This window comes from Chanodichthys erythropterus, chromosome 17, assembly GCF_024489055.1.
Source record: "Chanodichthys erythropterus isolate Z2021 chromosome 17, ASM2448905v1, whole genome shotgun sequence".
In the NCBI taxonomy this organism is placed as follows: domain Eukaryota; kingdom Metazoa; phylum Chordata; class Actinopteri; order Cypriniformes; family Xenocyprididae; genus Chanodichthys; species Chanodichthys erythropterus.
In genome coordinates this window covers 9,772,579-9,790,937 of record NC_090237.1, presented here as the reverse complement: position 1 = coordinate 9,790,937, position 18,359 = coordinate 9,772,579, and the positions used below count along the sequence as shown (strand labels likewise).

Sequence of the window (18,359 nt, the reverse complement as noted above, 5' to 3'; positions counted from 1 at the left end):
TACAGAAACACACTGCAAATACTCACAATGTACCCAAATACAGAAACACACTGCAAAAGTTCACAATGCAACCAAATACAGAAATGCGCTATAAATGCTTGCAGTGCATCCAAATACAGAATGTTAAAATAAACAAAAAGCTCACATTTTTTGTCAAGATGATGTAGAGGTTTTCTTAATTTGCTGGTGTTTTTTCTTCGGTTGCAACGCGTTTTCTTCGGTTGGATTCGATATGGTGTCTAATGAGTAAGTAATGAGTACTGATTATATCAGAGACAAAGTGGAATACAAAATTCTGCTCATGGTTACTTAGTTAACTTGCGACTAAGTGCCTCAAAAAATTATTTTAATATCTTTTACCTGATACTTTTTGGTACATTTGGAAGAGAGAAACAAGAGGCCTCAGCTCTGAAATAAATATCTTTTTAAAGATCTGATGCCACTTACCTGACAATTCTAGTAATAAGTTCATCCTCAGTAGTGCTTGTTTTATCAATCCAGTACCTTGTAAACAAAGACTTTGTTTCCAGTCGGACAGATAAAACCCAGTGCGTCATTTCTCTTGGAAGTTGCGGTAAACCAGCCAATCAGATTAGGTTTGCTAGATCGAGACAGTTTTGTGCATAATATGCATCAAACGGTTGGTGAACGGTCTGTGGGCGTGCCGTCTGAGTGAGATTGAGTTGTGTTGACAGGCCTGTTGAATTCAGCCTCTCTTCCTCTCTCTCTCTCTCTGAAATGTTCAGTTATGACATATCTGTCTGCTTTAAGGAGACATGCCAGAACAATCATCGCAGTGAGAATGAGACCCCATGCCAGGGAGCCACAGTTAGTGCACACACACACACTGAATGATCCCAATGCTCATGGACACACTCATATAGTCTTAAAACACTACTGCCTGACTAATATACTCTGAGCGCAGTGCGCTCATAAAAACTGACAGCATTGACTTTACCACACACTCTTATCCATCTCACGCGCACACATTTATTTTTGAAATGATAGTTTCGCAACACAATATTTAACAAACACAGACACCAGTGAGCAATCAGGCCCATTCTTCCTGTGAACAGTACAATAGAGTTGCTCAGTTACTGTCTGGATCCTTATCTAAGTTCATACATTCATATATTATGTTTGAGAACAAAAGAAAAATAGAGAAATAGAAAGACAGCCAGAGAATAACTGTGAAGAAGAGAGAAGAGGGATACTGTGCGACAGTCTTCTTGAATAATACATCAGGGTTGACTTGTCAGAGCGGTGACTTCAAAGCACAACGCACGCTGAGCTGAGAGAAAGGGAAAGAGAGCAACAGAAGAAGAGAGAGAGATACGAGGATGAGGAGTGGGCTGTTAGAGAGGATGAGAATATTTGTGTGCATAAAATCTCCATATGCCCCATCGACGATTTATAAACCGATCCGCCCTCCATTTTGAGGGAAACAAAATGTCCTTCTTCGTCTTCTCGTGCTTTTGGTTCCTCTATTTTTACACCTAAGCCACCTTGTCTCTATTCTTTCTGCATCTTCAGGCATTGGCCATTCAAATCTTGACAGTGTTTCACCATCCATTCGTTCATATACCCCTCCATCCTCGTGTGTGATCTGAGAGCAGAGTCCTGAAGAAAGTCAGCCTTGACTTTTTCCCAAAACAAAGAAAACAAAACAAACACAAATCGGTCATTATTAACCTTTTCAATTTCGGCAATGACTGGTCTTGCTAGCAAGAACCAGAAGCTGTTAGCATATGCTAATCACATGAAAGGGCATTCGCACTGACAGTGTTTAGCAAGTTTCATGATAGTTGGTGATTTGAGGTGACTAGAGACAAAAATTTGAGCAAACTTTATGCAAATGCACAGTGACTACTAGATAGTGGAGCTCACATTATTCTCTTCATGAAACTGAAGTCGAGCAGGAATGTGTACTAGCTATCAACAGCCTGCTAAAAAAAATAGCATAAACAAGCCTAAGGTGTTTTTTTGGCTGTTGAAGATGGCCTCCTAGCCTGGCTAACCTGGTGTTCAGCTGATTTAACAAGCTGAAAAGCAGAACCAGAAGCTGTTAGCATATGCTAATCACGTGAAAGGGCATTCGTACTGACAGTTTTGCAGTGACAGAGCAAGTTTCAGCAATAGTTGGTGATTTGAGGTGACAAGAGACAAAGATTTTCAGCAAATCTGAGCAAACTTTATGCAAATGCACAGTGACTACTAGATAGTGGAGCTCACATTATTCTCTTCATGAAACTGAAGTCAAAGCAGGAATGTGTACTAGCTATCAACAGCCTGTTAAAAAATAGCATAACCATGCCTAAGGTGGTTTTTGCCGGTTGTAAAATGACTGGTTTAGCAAGCTGAAAAGTGCCCCCAAACCATCAAAACAGACCAGCCTGACCAGCTTGAATACAATCTAACAGCTTAGGCTAATTTAAGCTGTAAAAAAATCTCATTAAGTCAGTACAGTGACTTTGCAAACTCCAACGCTTAAATGTATGTCAGTGTGAATGCCACCTCAAAATTCAGACTACTGACCAGTTCCAATAAAAAGCATCAACACATTATAGAATTACTTTTCAAATGCCATTCAGTAGCTATTTTGCATTTAGCTTATCAAACTTAACTGATTTAGCTGTTAGCAGGCCAACATGGCACAATTAAATAATAAAATAATTCTAAGGCCTCTGCTCTCGCAGTCCTCAATCCTTTAAATGTGTATTTTGGGATGTTGCTATCAAATGTAATGTTGTATTTTCACTCTGACCACACAAACACTTTAGGTTAGTATTTTATTGTTAAGATTACGCCGCACATAGCATTACTGTTAAATCCATTAACTTGGCATAGGCTATTAATGTAGCTGCAGATACACACCTCATTCAGTTGCTAGATTTATAAAGGCATGGTTTGTGTCTACGATATGTGCCAAGCTCTGATCAAGGATATGATACAAGCCACATTGAAACTAGATGCACACACCATCTACACCACAATCTGTGCTATGAAGACCAAGGGCATTCTAACCCCCTCCTCCCCCTCCACCACTCACTCTTCTCCTTTCTTCCTCCCACATTTCTCCCTTCTTTACCCAAAATATCCATGCAAAACCTGGTCTTCCATCTCCCACTCTCTCTCAAATCCTTTTCTTTTACCCTTTTCTACCCGCCACATTCTCCCTCTTTTTTTGTCTTCTTCTTCTTTCTCTCTCTCTCTCTCTCTCTCTCTCTCTTCCTTGCTCTTGCTTTTTTCTCTCTTGCAGGTCCTCCCAGTATCCGGGCCATGCGGAACATCACAGCCGTGGCCGGTCGCAACACTTTCATTAACTGTCGTGTGATTGGTTACCCCTATTACTCCATCAAGTGGTATAAAGACGGGGTGCCGTTGCCAGACAACCATCGTCAGGTGGTGTACGAGAACGGGACTCTGAAGTTGAGCGATGTGCAGAAGGGCATGGATGAGGGGGCGTATCAGTGCAGTGTGCTCATCCAACCCCAGCTCTCCATCAGCCAGACTGTCTACGTCACAGTCAAAGGTTTGTGCTTACTACCAATTATTTTGGGGATGTTCATGGCCACTTAAAAAAAGTCAGAAGCTTTTTAGATGAACCCAAAAAAGTCAGAAGGGCACTCTACAGGTTTTTACGTAAAAAAAAATAAAATAAATAAAAATAAAAATAAATGAACATCAAGATTGTAAGCAAAAAACTGCTCATAAATCTTTTATATCTTTGTTTATTTAAGATTTAGTGCAAACTCCTTCATACCAGTGTGAAGTTGAATGATCCACATAATTTTTTTATCATCATAGACAAACAAAAATCCTCCATTATGCACAGTAAATAGTTTCTTTGTGGTAAATTGTGATGTTTTAAATATATAGGCTATATATAACTTTGTGTTGAATAGTCATTTTGGATTTTGTATAAAATCCTTCACACCTATTTATATATAATCATCATCATCAAATATTATCAAATAGGTCTTTTTTATTGTATTTTTTGTTGTTGTTGTTGTTGTTGTTGTTGTTGTTGTTATATTGGGAATCTTAACTTTGGATATAATTTCGAATGGGCACAAGCATAGTAAGACCAAACAGATTAATTTTCTAAAACACTAAGCCACTAAAGGCTAATATGGCTATTTATGGAAGCAAAACCACCATCTAGAGCAGTTTTTTTATGTACACATTTTTTTTTTTTTTTTACATAAATACCATAAAAATTATAGCACTTTGCAATAAACCTTTTAGCAGAACATTTAAAGATCCCTTCCAACCTTTCCAAGCTGGATTGGTATTATGCATTTTCAGGGGGTGCTTAATAAACTGACAAACTTTAAATCTGCAGAATATCTCTGAAGATTTGCCTGTATTAAAGCTCCGTAGAAGAGAAAACCCGTCAAAATAATAGTCCCGCATTTGTAAAGAAGATCTAATACATATTTAAACTTACAAAAAATATTAAAATGTATACAAAATAGGGCTGGGCGATATATCGCCTGCGATTGTCAGGTGACGGCAGGTGATGGCGATTTAGCGGCAATCAAGGAACCGGCTTTACTGACAACATGCGCGTGACAATCACATGTGATATATCACCCAGCCCTAATACAAAAACAAAGAGTCCCAAGTATCGGATCGGGTATCAGCAAATACTCAGTATTCAATGGGTGGATTCAGATGGGTGGAACTTTATTGGGATGTCCCTAAATTTATTTTATGATGCATTAATGTCAGTTAGTCAGACTGGATTTAGCTCTATACCAATTTTTTTTCGAGCTATCCAAACTTTTTTTTTTTTTAAAGATTGGCATCAGACATGGTGTCAATAGCCTTTGTGTGAAATTGCATGTTTGCTGCTAATACTGTATATTTTGCATTGTTGAGACGCATTAGATTTAGTTTGAATGTGACTAAACAATGTGTTCACACTAAGTCAGAAATATTGTGTTGTATTCATACATTTTCATTCGTTTTTATTTACTTCCATTTTGTAGGTCCTTTTTTGATTGTTCATATGCTGAACGATTTATTCAGGTGTCCACAGAGAATGAAACAAAAATTGGCGTAAATCGTTTTAGTGTGAAACTTTATTTGTCATTTAGTAACATTGGATTTGGTGTGAAGAGGCTGCCCTGAGAGAATTTTTTGGACTTGAGCCTAGTCAGTGGGGTATCTTGATTTTTTTTTTTGGAGGATTTCCAAAAAGGAAAAAAAAACACTCCATTTGGGGTTTGGCATTTCTTGATAACATCTTCAATGAAAGGATGCCCACTGTACAGTACTTCATCTTTTAAATTTCTTTTGAAAGTGTAGTGGTTTATTGTGGCCGAATGAGTGTGTTTTGGTAAATGGAGTGTGTTTTGCATTAGAATGAGTGTATATTTAAGCTGTAGGCGGGTGGTGAAGGTTGGGTTGGTCTTTCCCATCCGTTGGCACAAGGACCCTGAAAGAAAGCACACCACTAATAGCCTCTGATTAACAGGATTACAGGCCTTCTGCAGCATTACAACCATTCATCAATTACCCAGTGTATTTAGCATGTGTATATGTGTGGGGGTGTTATTTTCAGTATGTTAAATCTAAATAAAAGGAAGGTCACTCTTTTTGAATCTTCACTTCACCGTGTGTGTCCATACAAGGGGCTACAGCTACTGGTACAAAGACAGCGAGGTGTAGTGTGTGCGTTTGCGTGAATGCGTGTGTGTGTTTGTACCGGTACAACTGAACACTGACTCCAGTGTGAAGTCAGTATAGTGTGCTGCTTGTCTTGTCATGTCTCTGATTTAATTAGCTGAATTTTAACGAGCCCCAGATTAAATCCCCCAGATGTCTCAGATGGAGCCCCCCACCTCTGTTTCCATGGCAATGCCATTATTCCCCATGCCAATTGGGCTCTAATTAGAGCAGCTATTATGGGCTGGAGGGGTGGGATGTGTGTGAGCGTATATGTGTGTGTGCATTTTTGGGAGGGTGATGGGGTCAGTATTACATTGCAGACTACGAAAGGTTCGAATTTTGATACTGAAGATCTCTCGCTCTCTTTCTCCATCAGTTCCTCCCCTCATCCAGCCCTTTGACTTCCCTCCCACCTCCATTGGTAAACTGATGTACATAGCGTGTGTGGTGTCCTCCGGAGACATGCCAATCCGGATCACCTGGAGGAAAGACGGGCAGGAGATTGTGTCGGGAACATCGGGAGTCACCATCGAAACCAAGGAGTTCATGAGCTCTCTTCAGATCTCCGAAGTTTCGCTCAAGCACAACGGAAACTATACCTGTATTGCAAGCAACAACGCAGCAACTGTCAGTTCGGAGAGACAACTCATTGTGACAGGTGAGTTATAGAGGAATATAGTAGGATAAGATGCTAAGTGTGATTTCACCAATTAGGACATTTTTCGGGACAAGGATTAATGGGTTAGGATTGGTATTAAGGTTTGACAGAAGAACATATCCTGTTTGACAATACAACTCTATTGGTATCCTAATATATATATTCTTCATTGTAGTTCCCCCTGGTTTTCGGGTTCAGCCTAATAACCAGGATGGGATCTATGGCAAGTCAGAGGTTCTGAACTGCTCTGTGGAAGGGTACCCTCCTCCCAAAGTTGTCTGGAAGCATGCCAAAGGTAACAACTTTTGTCAATGCATGTCCAAAACATAAATTTCAAGTTTTCAAGAGCTGATGATGAGCCACAACCAAAACTGTCGTCATCTTGATTCTGAAGGTATAGGGAACCCCCAGCAGTACCACCCAGTTCCACTGACGGGTCGCATCCAGATCCTGTCCAACGGTTCTTTGCTGATCCGCCACGTTCTAGAGGAAGATCGGGGATACTACCTGTGTCAGGCCAGCAACGGAGTGGGGTCCGACATCAGCAAGAGCATGATGCTCACCGTTAAAAGTGCGTCTGACCACTCATCTACATCTTTACACATAATGACATCAGCTCTGTTCCAAACTTAGTGAGCTACCTCAATGTCTGCAGAGGCATCTGTCTTCTAAAGATGCATCATGGAACCTCACAAGTTATGGTTTTGAAACACTTCATTGGCAGCAAATCTTTTAATGGTCACTTTTGCAAACAGCAATCCTCACATGAGGCATGTGACATGCCTATTTTGAGCTTATTGCAATAGAGTGCAACAGTGACCAGCAACATTTTTAGTAGCCTTGGTACTAGAAGCAATCTTCCCATTTATTTTCTCCATAGGAGTTCTTCAGTAGAGTTCTAAGCCATGAACCAAAGCAAACCAACCAGTTTAGAAATAAATCACAACATCGCAACACTGATTCAATGTGGACAAATGAAGTAGTTTAAATAACAAAAGACAAAAGTGCAAGGATGTGTACTTAAAGGGATAGTTCCTACAAAAATGAAAATTTTGTCATTATTTACTTACAAAAGAAGGTATTTTAAAGATTGTTGGTAACCAAACAGGTGAAGGGACCCCATTGACTTCCATAGTATGGGGAAACATATGATGGAAGTCAATGGGGTCACCTGTTTGGTTACTGACATTCTTGAAAATTTCTTCTTTTGTATTCAACAGAAGAAAGAAACTCATACAAGTTTGGGACAACTTGAGGGTGAGTAAATGATGACAAAATGTTAATTTTTGGGTGAACTACCCCTTTAAATAACGTTGAGTATAACTACTCATCCCATTGTGAATGTCTTAATCGAACCATAACAATAGTATGATTTAAAGGTGCCATCGAATTGAAAATTGAATTTACCTCGGCATAGTTGAATAACAAGAGTTTAGTACATGGAAATTACATAAAGTGAGTCTCAAACACCATTGTTTCCTCCTTCTTATATAAATCTCATTTGTTTAAAAGACCTCCAAAGAACAGGCGAATCTCAACATAACACAGACTGTTACGTAACAGTCGGCCCCCAATATTTGCATATGCCAGCCCATGTTCCCAACATTATGAAAGGCATTACACAATAGCCAAGTATTAACGTCTGGATGTGCACAGCTGAATCATCAGACTAGGTAAGCAAGCAAGGAAAATAGCGAAAAATGGCAGATGGAGCAATAATAACTGACATGATCCATGATATCATAATATTTTTTTTTTGTGATATTTGTGAATTGTCTTTCTAAATGTTTCGTTAGCATGTTGCTAATGTACTGTTAAATGTGGTTAAAGTTACCATCGTTTCTTACTGTATTCACGGGACAAGAGCCGTCGCTATTCTCATTTTTAAACACTTGCAGTCTGTATAATGCATAAACACAACTTCATTCTTTATAAATCTCTCCAACAGTTTAGCATTAGCCGTTAGCCACGGAGCACTATCAAACTCATTCAGAATCAAATGTAAACATCCAAATAAATACTGTACTTACGCGATTAGACATGCTGCATGACGAACACTTTGTAAAGATCCATTTTGAGGGTTATATTAGCTGTGTGAACTTTGTTTATGCAGTGATAGAGTCGAGAGTTTGGGAGGGGGCAGAGAGCGCAAGCAATTAAAGGGGCCGCAGCCCTGAATCGGCCCATTTCTAATTATGCCCCAAAATAGGCAGTTAATAAAATTATTTTAAAATATCTATGGGGTATTTTGAGCTGAAACTTCACAGACACATTCAGGGGACACCTTAGACTTATATTACATCTTGTAAAAAAACGTTCGATGGCACCTTTAAAAATTCTGGAAAGTAGAAAGAAAGTGCAATGAATGGTAAAACTATTTGTGCTAAAAAAAGTAGTGTGTTTATGATTATGATAATTAAAATAACATGATAAAAAAGACCAGTTTGCAATATCAAGCAGCATAACGGATTGTTTTTGTACAGCTAAAATAACTGGAAAAGACTGACACAGGAAGCCTTGCACTTTCGAGGTACATATGGCCCTTAAAAATATAGAGTTTAATGTTGGCATGTTGCTAAGCTCAAGCCTTGCTACTCTTTACAGTTTAAAAAATATATAACACACAAATATTTAAAGAAATTTGAGCGCTTAAATCTTTTAGTTGGAATTAGCGATACTTTTCCTTGAGTAGCATTTTCCTTGATTCCATTCAACATCTTGAATTAAAATTCTGAGATAACTTCACTGGAACTTACTTCACAGAGATAACTTCACAGGTATCTTCACAAGATACATACAGTACTGCTTTTGATTTTGGCCAAAACAAGTTTTCTTAGAAGACAACATCACTTTGCTGCCTAATTTTTGCCTGATATGTAGCTCATTATGTTTCAAGACATAGCTGTAGAATCCTTTGCTAGAATCTTTGAATATCAGAAAATTTTCTACTAGTTAAATCTCTTATTAAACCATGGCATAAAAATAAAGCCATATTTTGGCTTCCCGTCACAGCAGATTTGAGGAATTTTGAATGTGATTTGACCTGCAGTCTTTGGGGTTGTTTGTCATGGTGTGTGTTTGAGGTCTTTGTTTAAGAACGGCCCTCAGATGGGCTTTCACGTCTCAGACTGATGCCTGCGGGAAGGGTTCGGGATGCTTGAGTGGACACACTCACACACAACACACCACCTCTACACACACACACAGACATGCACATACACCTGCACCTGTCACACTTTGTCACTCAAACTAATGACCCAGGTTATGATATATCAGTCACACTGAGGCAAGAAATACAAGAAGCCTTTGACTTTTTTATATAGTAGCTAAAATTGCCATGAGTTACTGTGTGTGTGTGTGTGTGTGTGTGTGTGTGTGTGTGTGTGTGTGTGTGTGTGTGTGTGTGTGTGTGTGTGTGTGTGTGTGTGTGTGTGTGTGTGTGTGTGTGTGTGTGTGTGTGTGTGTGTGTGTGTGTGTGTGTGTGTGTGTGTTTAAAGTAGCAAAACAAGTGTACCTAGCTCATTTAGATTAATAGAACATTACAATGGAATCCGTAAGGCCATCTCATGACTGATCGTTAGATCGGACACACGATCTGTTCTGTCCACATCCATATTATTGATCCCTCACATAATGTAGAGTGCATAAAACTCCCATCCACGCAACACTGCCTTAGGCTTCAGTTACAGTCCTGACCACATTTAAACAAACCTCATCCACCAGTGTGTTCATTAACACTCTACCTGGGTGAATCTTACAAAGAATTTTCCAGGTGGTATTTCACCATATAATCCAAAGAAAAAAAATAAGGCCAAATATTTTCTATAAAGATGAGGAAGCCTATTTTTTTTTTTTTTTTTCATGTCAGCGTATTTTCACCCAAAATTTGGATGTGGATAACATGCAGCTCTGTGTTTATGGCATCTGATTTTTTTAACAGTGGATTTGTCTCCCCCTCTCTCTCTCTCTCTCTTTCTTTCTCGCTCTCTCTCTCTCTCTGATTCAGTGTTGGTGTTATTGATTGAATCGTTCCTCTGTTCTGCCTCCCTCAATTCTATCCGTTTCACTCGTTGGAAGGGAGGGAATGAATAAGTGATGAAAACAAAACAGCGGAACCCTCCTCAGATCGATATTGTGTGCACGTGTGTGTGTGTGAGGCTGTACTAGAGAAGAGTTACTCGAGAGGATTGAGTGAGCAAGAGAGTGTGAAAAAGTGATTGAGGAGCTGGAGAAATGCACGCACTAACACTCACTGCCCCGTGTCACAAGAACACCAGGTGTCGGGTTAAAGTCACACTGACCTCTGCCTCTTTTAAAATTCACTCTTTCCTTCACATATATTTACCTCCTGTCCTCTTATGCCATCTTTTCATACAGTTCCGGCTATGATCACATCCCACCCAAACACCACCATGGCCATAAAGGGGCAGAACAAGGAGTTAAACTGCACAGCCCGGGGCGAGTACCCCATCATCATCCGCTGGGAGCGAGGCGACACCGTTATTGACCCCGACCGCAACCCTCGGTACTCCATCACCACCAGCCCCAATGAAAAAAGCGATGAAGTTATCTCCACACTGAAGGTGAGACACACGCATACATGTATGATGTCAGTGAAGGAGTACCGTGAATGTTGAAAGGCAGAGCCTTACCTTAATGTTTCCAGACAGGTTTCCTAGTAGTCATTTTACATATTTTTTACTTTTATTTTTGCTCTTGCTGTTTGGTGAGGTTTTGATCTGTCTTATTTATTTACTTACTTACTTAATTATTTACTTACACTAAGTGTTTTTATATTCTGACCTGAGAAGCACATTGGGCTGCATTTATTTATTTAGTTAGTTATTCTATAAATGGTTTTATATTATTGCCTGTGAAGCAGATTGGGCTGCATTTATTTATTTATTAGTGCCGTCAAATGATTCACTGCGAATAATCACATCCAAAATAAAAGTTTGTTTTTACATAATATATGTGTGTGTACTGTGTGTATTTATGATGTACTGTATAAATAAATACACATAAATATATACATGTATTTAAGAAATATTTACATGTATTCATGTAAATTTATATATTTATATTTATATATGATTTATATTATATATAACTATAAATATTTTATATATAAATAAATAAATTTTTGTTATATATACATGCATGTGTGTGTATTGGAACAATAATGTGACGTGTAATTTTTTTGTCCAAAGGCCTTAATAATAATAAAAAACAAACATAAGATATCCAAAGTATGTAAGGTAGTACAACTAGATCTCTTTTTTATCAAATCCAAAAGGTTTTAATTATATTTTGCTACATATAAAGGTATATAAAGATTTTGGCGTGTCAAAAGGTTATTCGGTTTAACCGTCCAAAGGCCAATACAGCCATTTTATTTGTGATTAAAATATCTTCAAATGTAATAAATGTATATATTTTTTTTATTCTGGCATGATTTATAACATCATATATCAAGAAATGCAAAATTGTATTAAAATTATGTGGAGAAGTTAGAAGTAAACTTTGTTATGAGCAAAAAAAAAAAAAAATGTCTTAAAAATGTATTTCATTGATGTCATTCGGTGTAACCAATATAAAGGGACCATTTTGGTTCAAGTCATTTAATATACTGTAATGTGACAGGATGTGACATCAATCAGACACCTGCAAAGGACCATATGGTCATGAAGCAAAGTAACTAAAATCAGGTCATTCGGTACAACCACTATAAAACATGGAAAATGTTGTAATATTTAAAAAATTTGTACTAAATATAAAATGTTTGATAGATATCAGCCTGTTAGCATAGTTTGAAAATATCGTCATTCTGTATAACCAAAAGTGTCATGCGGTAAATCCGAAATTTTGGTTAAACCGGATGACTTTTGTAAAAAATGACAAAAGCAGTGTGAAAAAGAAATTGATTATAATCTCATTGTTAACACTTAATAAAACTTTAAAATTAATTATATCTCCATTATGTTTTTTTTTTAACTTAAAAACCTTATTCATCAATGACCCATTCATATAATCATAATAAATATACACAGTACACACACATATGATGTAGACACAAACTTTTATTTTGGATGTGATTAATCACGATTAATTGTTTGACAGCACTATTATTTATTAATTAATTCATTTGTTTGTTTGTATGTATGTATTATTATTATTAATTCGATAAATGGTTTTACTGTGTATTCTGTCCTGCAAATGATTTAAATCTGCATTTTATGTATGAAAGGTTAATTTTATTATTAATTATTATTATTATTATTATTTTTAGTAGTAGTAGTAGTGGTAGTAGTGGTATTGATATTATTACTTACAGTTTAGGCACATTGGGATAAGAGAAAGTATTTAACATTGAAAACACTTTTACAACGTACAACAACACATGAAATGAGCCTCAAAAACAGAAAAAGATCTAAGTTCATCCCTTTCAAACACTTTCTCTCTTTCTGCAGCTGAAGCCAGCGGAGCGCGGGGATTCTGTCTTTTTCTCCTGCCACGCCATCAACTCATACGGCGAGGGCCGAGGGCTCATCCAGCTGACGGTGCAAGGCAAGACAATCAGCCATGAACAACATGCTCACGTCTTACATGATACTCTTTATCTAGAGACACAAAATCAATAATTTACCTCCCGGCCCCAAGCCACCTCTTACTCTTCAGCCTCTCTCTCTCTCTCTGTCTCAATCTCCTCCATCTGTTTGAAGTCTATTTCCACTTGTTTGGTTTGCAGAACCCCCTGACCCCCCAGAGCTGGAGGTTCGAGAGGTCAAAGATCGGAGTATGAACCTAAGGTGGACGCAGCGGTTTGACGGCAATAGCATCATCACCAGCTACGACATTGAGTACAAGAACAAATCCGGTGCGGCATTGCTTTGTTTCCATTTCAAGCTTGGATGAATTACATTGTGAGCGTGCATTAAATATGTATTTGTATGTCAGAAGAATATGTAGCGAATAAGCTCAGACTGCGAGAAGATGAATGGGATGTGAACGGATTTCTGCGGCGTTGCGACTCAAGTGTATTGCCTTATTTTGCTTTTTTGTACATCTGCGTTCATCCTAGTTTTAAATGCATCGCTTGTTTTTTATATCCATATGATTTGACCTGTAAACATTCCTTTTTGCATGCTAACAAACATAATGTTCCAGCACAGCCTGGATGGAGGTGTGATGTAGTAATGTATCCGTGTTATTTTGTCCTTGTCGTAGACCCGTGGGAGCTGAAACATGCCACCCGTAAGATCTCGCCCACCAACAACCAGGCCAACATTGTGGAGCTCCACCCGGCATCAGTGTATAGCATTCGCATGTACTCCTACAACAAGATTGGACGAAGTCAAGCCAGCAAAGAGCTGACCATCAGCACAGAGGAAGCACGTACGTCTACCACCTCTGATGTACATACATTCGTAAAGCATAAAACAACAGTTCACCAAAACATAAAAAATCGGCATCATTTAGTCACCCTCATACATGCTATTCCAAACCTGTACTTCTTTCCTTCCATGGAACACAAAAGATGCATTTTTTAAAGAACTTCCTGGCCATTCTTTTCCAAACTGTTCCACACAAAATCAGAACAATTTGGTTCTCACTGACTTGGTCACAATGGTTGAAAGCTCACTGGAGAGGAAGATCAGTGAGTGTACTTAGAGTTTAGCACCTAATTTGCATTGGACACTTTTATTATACTTTGATGGTGCAATTGCATCCCTTTTGAAGCTTAAATGTACCAGTCTCCTTTCATTGTAAAAAAGCTACCGGGGTGTTATTCAAAATTTCTCCTATTGTGTTTCACAGAAAAAAACAAGGTAACAGAATGTTTTATTCCTTTAATATCCTCATGACGTCACATGATTCTCTTCTCACAGCTCCTGATGGACCACCCATGGAGGTGATTTTACAGCCAATGACTTCTCAGAGTATCCGCGTCACCTGGAAGGTAAGCTAGTGACTTTTAAACTTGCCATTTTTTTGGACTTTAGACTTTTAGATTTACGTCTCTCTCCTTTTCTTTTCATTCCACTTAGGCACCTAAGAAAGAGCTCCAAAATGGAGTGATCCGTGGCTATCAGATCGGTTATAGGGAGAATGGACCAGGCAGTAATGGACAGTACAGTATAGTGGAGATGAAAGCCACAGGTGACAGTGAGGTGTACACACTGGATAACTTGAAGAAGTTTGCTCAGTATGGTGTGGTGGTCCAGGCGTTCAACCGAGCCGGAACAGGACCTTCCAGTTCTGAGATCAATGCCACAACACTTGAAGATGGTAATGAAACACTCTCTCTCTCTCTCTCTCTCTCTCTCTCTCTCTCTCTCTCTCTCTCTCTATCTATCTATCTCCCTCTAGGGATTTCTCTTTCGTGTGATTGTGCACAAGTCATGTGTACAGGGCGACTCTGGCCCATGGTCCTCATCCACACGCATGTCACTGTCATTGTGGTGACAGTGATATTGATGCTGTTAAGGATAATAGTAATAACAACAAGCATAGGAAAAATAATTATAATTAGCCTGTCTGCCGAGGCCCCTTTCCCTGATCCGTTGCTTTTCCTCCCAGTCTAATTATCTGCAGCTGAGCGCATTGTCTCCCCCTCTCTCTTTTCATCTTTCCTCCAGATCCCTCTCTCCGGCTTTCAACTCCCCTCCTCTCCGCTCCCAGTCCTCTCTCACTCTCTCTCAAAACACCTTTCATTTATTTCTCCCTCCATCTCCCAACTTCCCCTTCCACCCCTCCGCCCACTTCTGTCCCGCTGTCTTTCTTCTCCATTCTTATTTTTGGAAAGCTCCTGGGTTCTTTTTGTGCCACCGTTGAGTTTTTCCATCACTTTTTCCCTGATGACTTTGTTTTTACCTCCATTAGTGGTTTTCTTGTCAAGTTTTAGTTTCTCTTATAAAATTTCCAACCCGAAAATTCCACACACACACACAAAAAAAAAAAACTCAAACAAGACAGTTTACCAGATTGAAACCAGGTCTACTTGGTGGGAGCTAATTGAAAAACGAAACAAGCTTTGACCAGCTAATGATCATAAAACTGTACCAGCTGGAAACCATGTAAAAGCAGCTACCACTTTAGGGTATTTTCACGTGCATACTCTATAAAACAGAGGTGTCCAATTCTGCTCCTGGAGGGCCACTGTCCTGCAGAGTTCAGCTCCAACCCTAATTAAGCACACCTGAACCAGTTACTCCACAAACTAACTCTACGAACATGGAAAACATGTGAACCATTGATTCTCAGTACTGTGTGTGGTTACCTGATGTTCCACAACTGTTTGTTTGTTTTGTGATGGTTGTTCATGAGTCCCTTGTTTGTCCTGAGCAGTTAAACTGAGCTCTGTTCTTCAGAAAAATCCTCCAGCTCCTGCAGATTCATCAGTTTTCAAGCATTTTTGCATATTTGAACCCTTTCCAGCAGTGACTGTAGGATTTTGAGATCTGTGTTTTCATACCGAGGACAATTGAGGGACTCAAACTCAACTATTAAAAAAGGTTCAAACATTCACTGATGCTCCAGAAGGAAACACGATGCATTAAGAGTCAGGGGGTGAAAACTTTTGAACAGGATGAAGATGTCACAATTTTTCTTATTTTGTTTAAATATCATTGTTTTTCATTTAGTACTGCCCTTCGGAACCAACAGAAGATACTTGTGTGTTTCTCGGCAGAAAAATTAAGTACAATTTACCTTGATATTTGAATTCAAATGTTTTCACCCCTCGGCTCTTAATTCATTGTGTTTCCTTCTGGAGCATCAGTGAATGTTTGAACCTTTTTTAATAGTTGAGTTTGAGTCCCTCAGTTGTCCTCAGTGTGAAAAGATGAATCTCAAAATCATACAGCCACTGCTGGAAAGGGTTCAAATATGCAAAAATGCTTGAAAAGTGATGAATCTGCAGGACCTGGAGGAATTTTCTGAAGAACAGTGCTCATTTTAACTGCTCAGGACAAACAAGGGACTCATGAACAACCATCACAAAACAAACAAACAGTCGTGGATCATCTGGTAACCACACACAGTATTGATAATCAATGGTTCACATACTTATGAATGGGGTTATTTTAATAAATTCAGCTATTGCTTTGTCTTGTGAACTAAATGCAAACATCTTTTATGTAAAATATCTTACTCAGGACAGTGCTAAACAAAATATAACATGCATTTTTTTTATTATCCCTCTTATTTTATTAAAATAATTCTCATTTTCACAGATTCTGCAAGGGGTTCACATACTTTTTCATGCCACTGTGTATAAATATATATATATATATATATATATATATATATATATATATATATATATATATATATATATATATACTATTTACTTTCTTTATAATGTATTAGACAGGACTGTTAAACAGATTGTTCACTAATGAAGGCAGAGAATGGGAGCGCTGTGTTCTCAAGCCCTGGGTATACTTCAGCCATCCGCGTTCCTGCACCGTCCTCATGACGTAATTTTCTTCATGCGGAGGGCTTGTGGCCGGCCGCACACCCTGTCCGCATGCAGGTGGCAATACTCACAGTACTGAGCACAATGTGCAGTCGTCGAAGAAGAGTGTGTAAAGAGCGATTCAAAAATAAGACATGCCTTCTCCATGGTTTTTGATTCCTGTTCTCTCTTGGTGTATCTTCTGAACTGTGTTGCAATGGTGGTTGCACTATTCTTCTTCTCCGATCCTGCCTAGTGAATGTCCGGTTGTCTGGTAATAGTATAGAAAAAATTGCACTGTGCATGTGTCGAACTCTGTCATCCGCGCGCATCCTTGGTTTAGTATACTTTGAAAGACTGCATGACGCGTCCGGGCACGGAAAGTGAAGTATACCCGGGGCTTCAGGCTCTGACGTTCTTAGCGCCGTCAGAATAAATGTCTGGCATGCTGGAATATATCACTTCAGAGTTCCTACTTGCGGTGCGAATGCAACCAAGAAAATGGCCCTAGGGGAACATTTAGTTATCGGGAAGCATGTCGCATTTGAGCATGTTGCCCTGGTGGCTAGTTCCTAAAACTACCCGGTTGCGAAAGTGCCTAATGTCAGGCTATCGTTGAGGGTCTAGTGTTTGTGGTGTATTTCACACCTTTGGCACTAGTTGAACCCCCTTCGGTGGCTTTTCGACCGTTTTAGCATGTCAAGATTGTCAAGATTGTCAAGAATGTCAAGAGGGCACACACAGAAGACTCTTTTCATTTTATAACAACAGTCGTAGCTTATCCGGTTTCCCTTTTTGAATGATAAATATGGACTGCTGCCACATGCTGGTGTGGAGAGTTATTTCCTCTTATGCAGGTGCAGAACAGTCACGCTAGATGGCTATAGACTTTGCTGTGTTTTAAAACGTTTTGTCCCAGAGGCAGGTGACATGAGGCGACACCACAGTCAAGGTCGCGAGTTCTTTGATGTGGGTTTGTTGCATCCAGGCGTCACTGAAAAGTGGTCCAAAGATGGATGGTTTGGTTCACTTCACAGCGGCCTCTTTGGAATGATTCATTGAAAAGATCTGACTCAAACGAATGATTTGTTCATTAATCAGACATGGCTTCTTCTCTAATGAATATGCCAAGAAGATCTAGGGCAGCTGTCAAGATTTTCAGTGCATCATGACTTAAATTTAGTCTGTCACATACAGTAAACCTATTGTATGACTTCAGGATATATAGCGCACAAATTATATAGACAACTTTCCTGACACTTTTATGGTACTAAGCTCATTCACTTGCATTATATTGACAAAAGCAGCAGAGATATTCTTTGAAAAAAAGAAAGAAAGAAAGTCATTCTGGTTTGAAATGTGAGTTAATAATTATAGCTGGGAGGAAAGTAAGATGCCAATATACCTGTAAGAATCCAATATACATGTTCAGTGCATCAGATTCAGAAAGTGAGTGAGGTTTTGCAGGCAGGTTTGAAGAGTTATAGCGAGTTGTGCTTGTGAGCGCTCTGTCAAGCCACTCTACTCTAAATGGCAGTTTTAGTGTGGTCCACCAGGGCCAGACAG

The 18,359-nt window shown here is 39.0% G+C and overlaps 1 protein-coding gene across 5 annotated transcripts in view; it reads left to right on the top strand.

The window, feature by feature from the left end:
• Positions 1–18,359, top strand: part of dscaml1 (Down syndrome cell adhesion molecule like 1) — a 113,473-nt gene that overhangs the window by 76,364 nt on the left and 18,750 nt on the right. For all 5 annotated transcript variants that reach the window (XM_067364873.1, XM_067364872.1, XM_067364871.1 and 2 more), the window contains exons 6-15: positions 3,260–3,532; positions 6,053–6,334; positions 6,510–6,629; positions 6,729–6,905; positions 10,712–10,917; positions 12,805–12,901; positions 13,083–13,211; positions 13,562–13,729; positions 14,224–14,294; positions 14,383–14,623. In XM_067364873.1, coding sequence (XP_067220974.1) covers positions 3,260–3,532; positions 6,053–6,334; positions 6,510–6,629; positions 6,729–6,905; positions 10,712–10,917; positions 12,805–12,901; positions 13,083–13,211; positions 13,562–13,729; positions 14,224–14,294; positions 14,383–14,623 — 1,764 coding nt within the window. The remainder of the gene's footprint in view (positions 1–3,259; positions 3,533–6,052; positions 6,335–6,509; positions 6,630–6,728; positions 6,906–10,711; positions 10,918–12,804; positions 12,902–13,082; positions 13,212–13,561; positions 13,730–14,223; positions 14,295–14,382; positions 14,624–18,359) is intronic.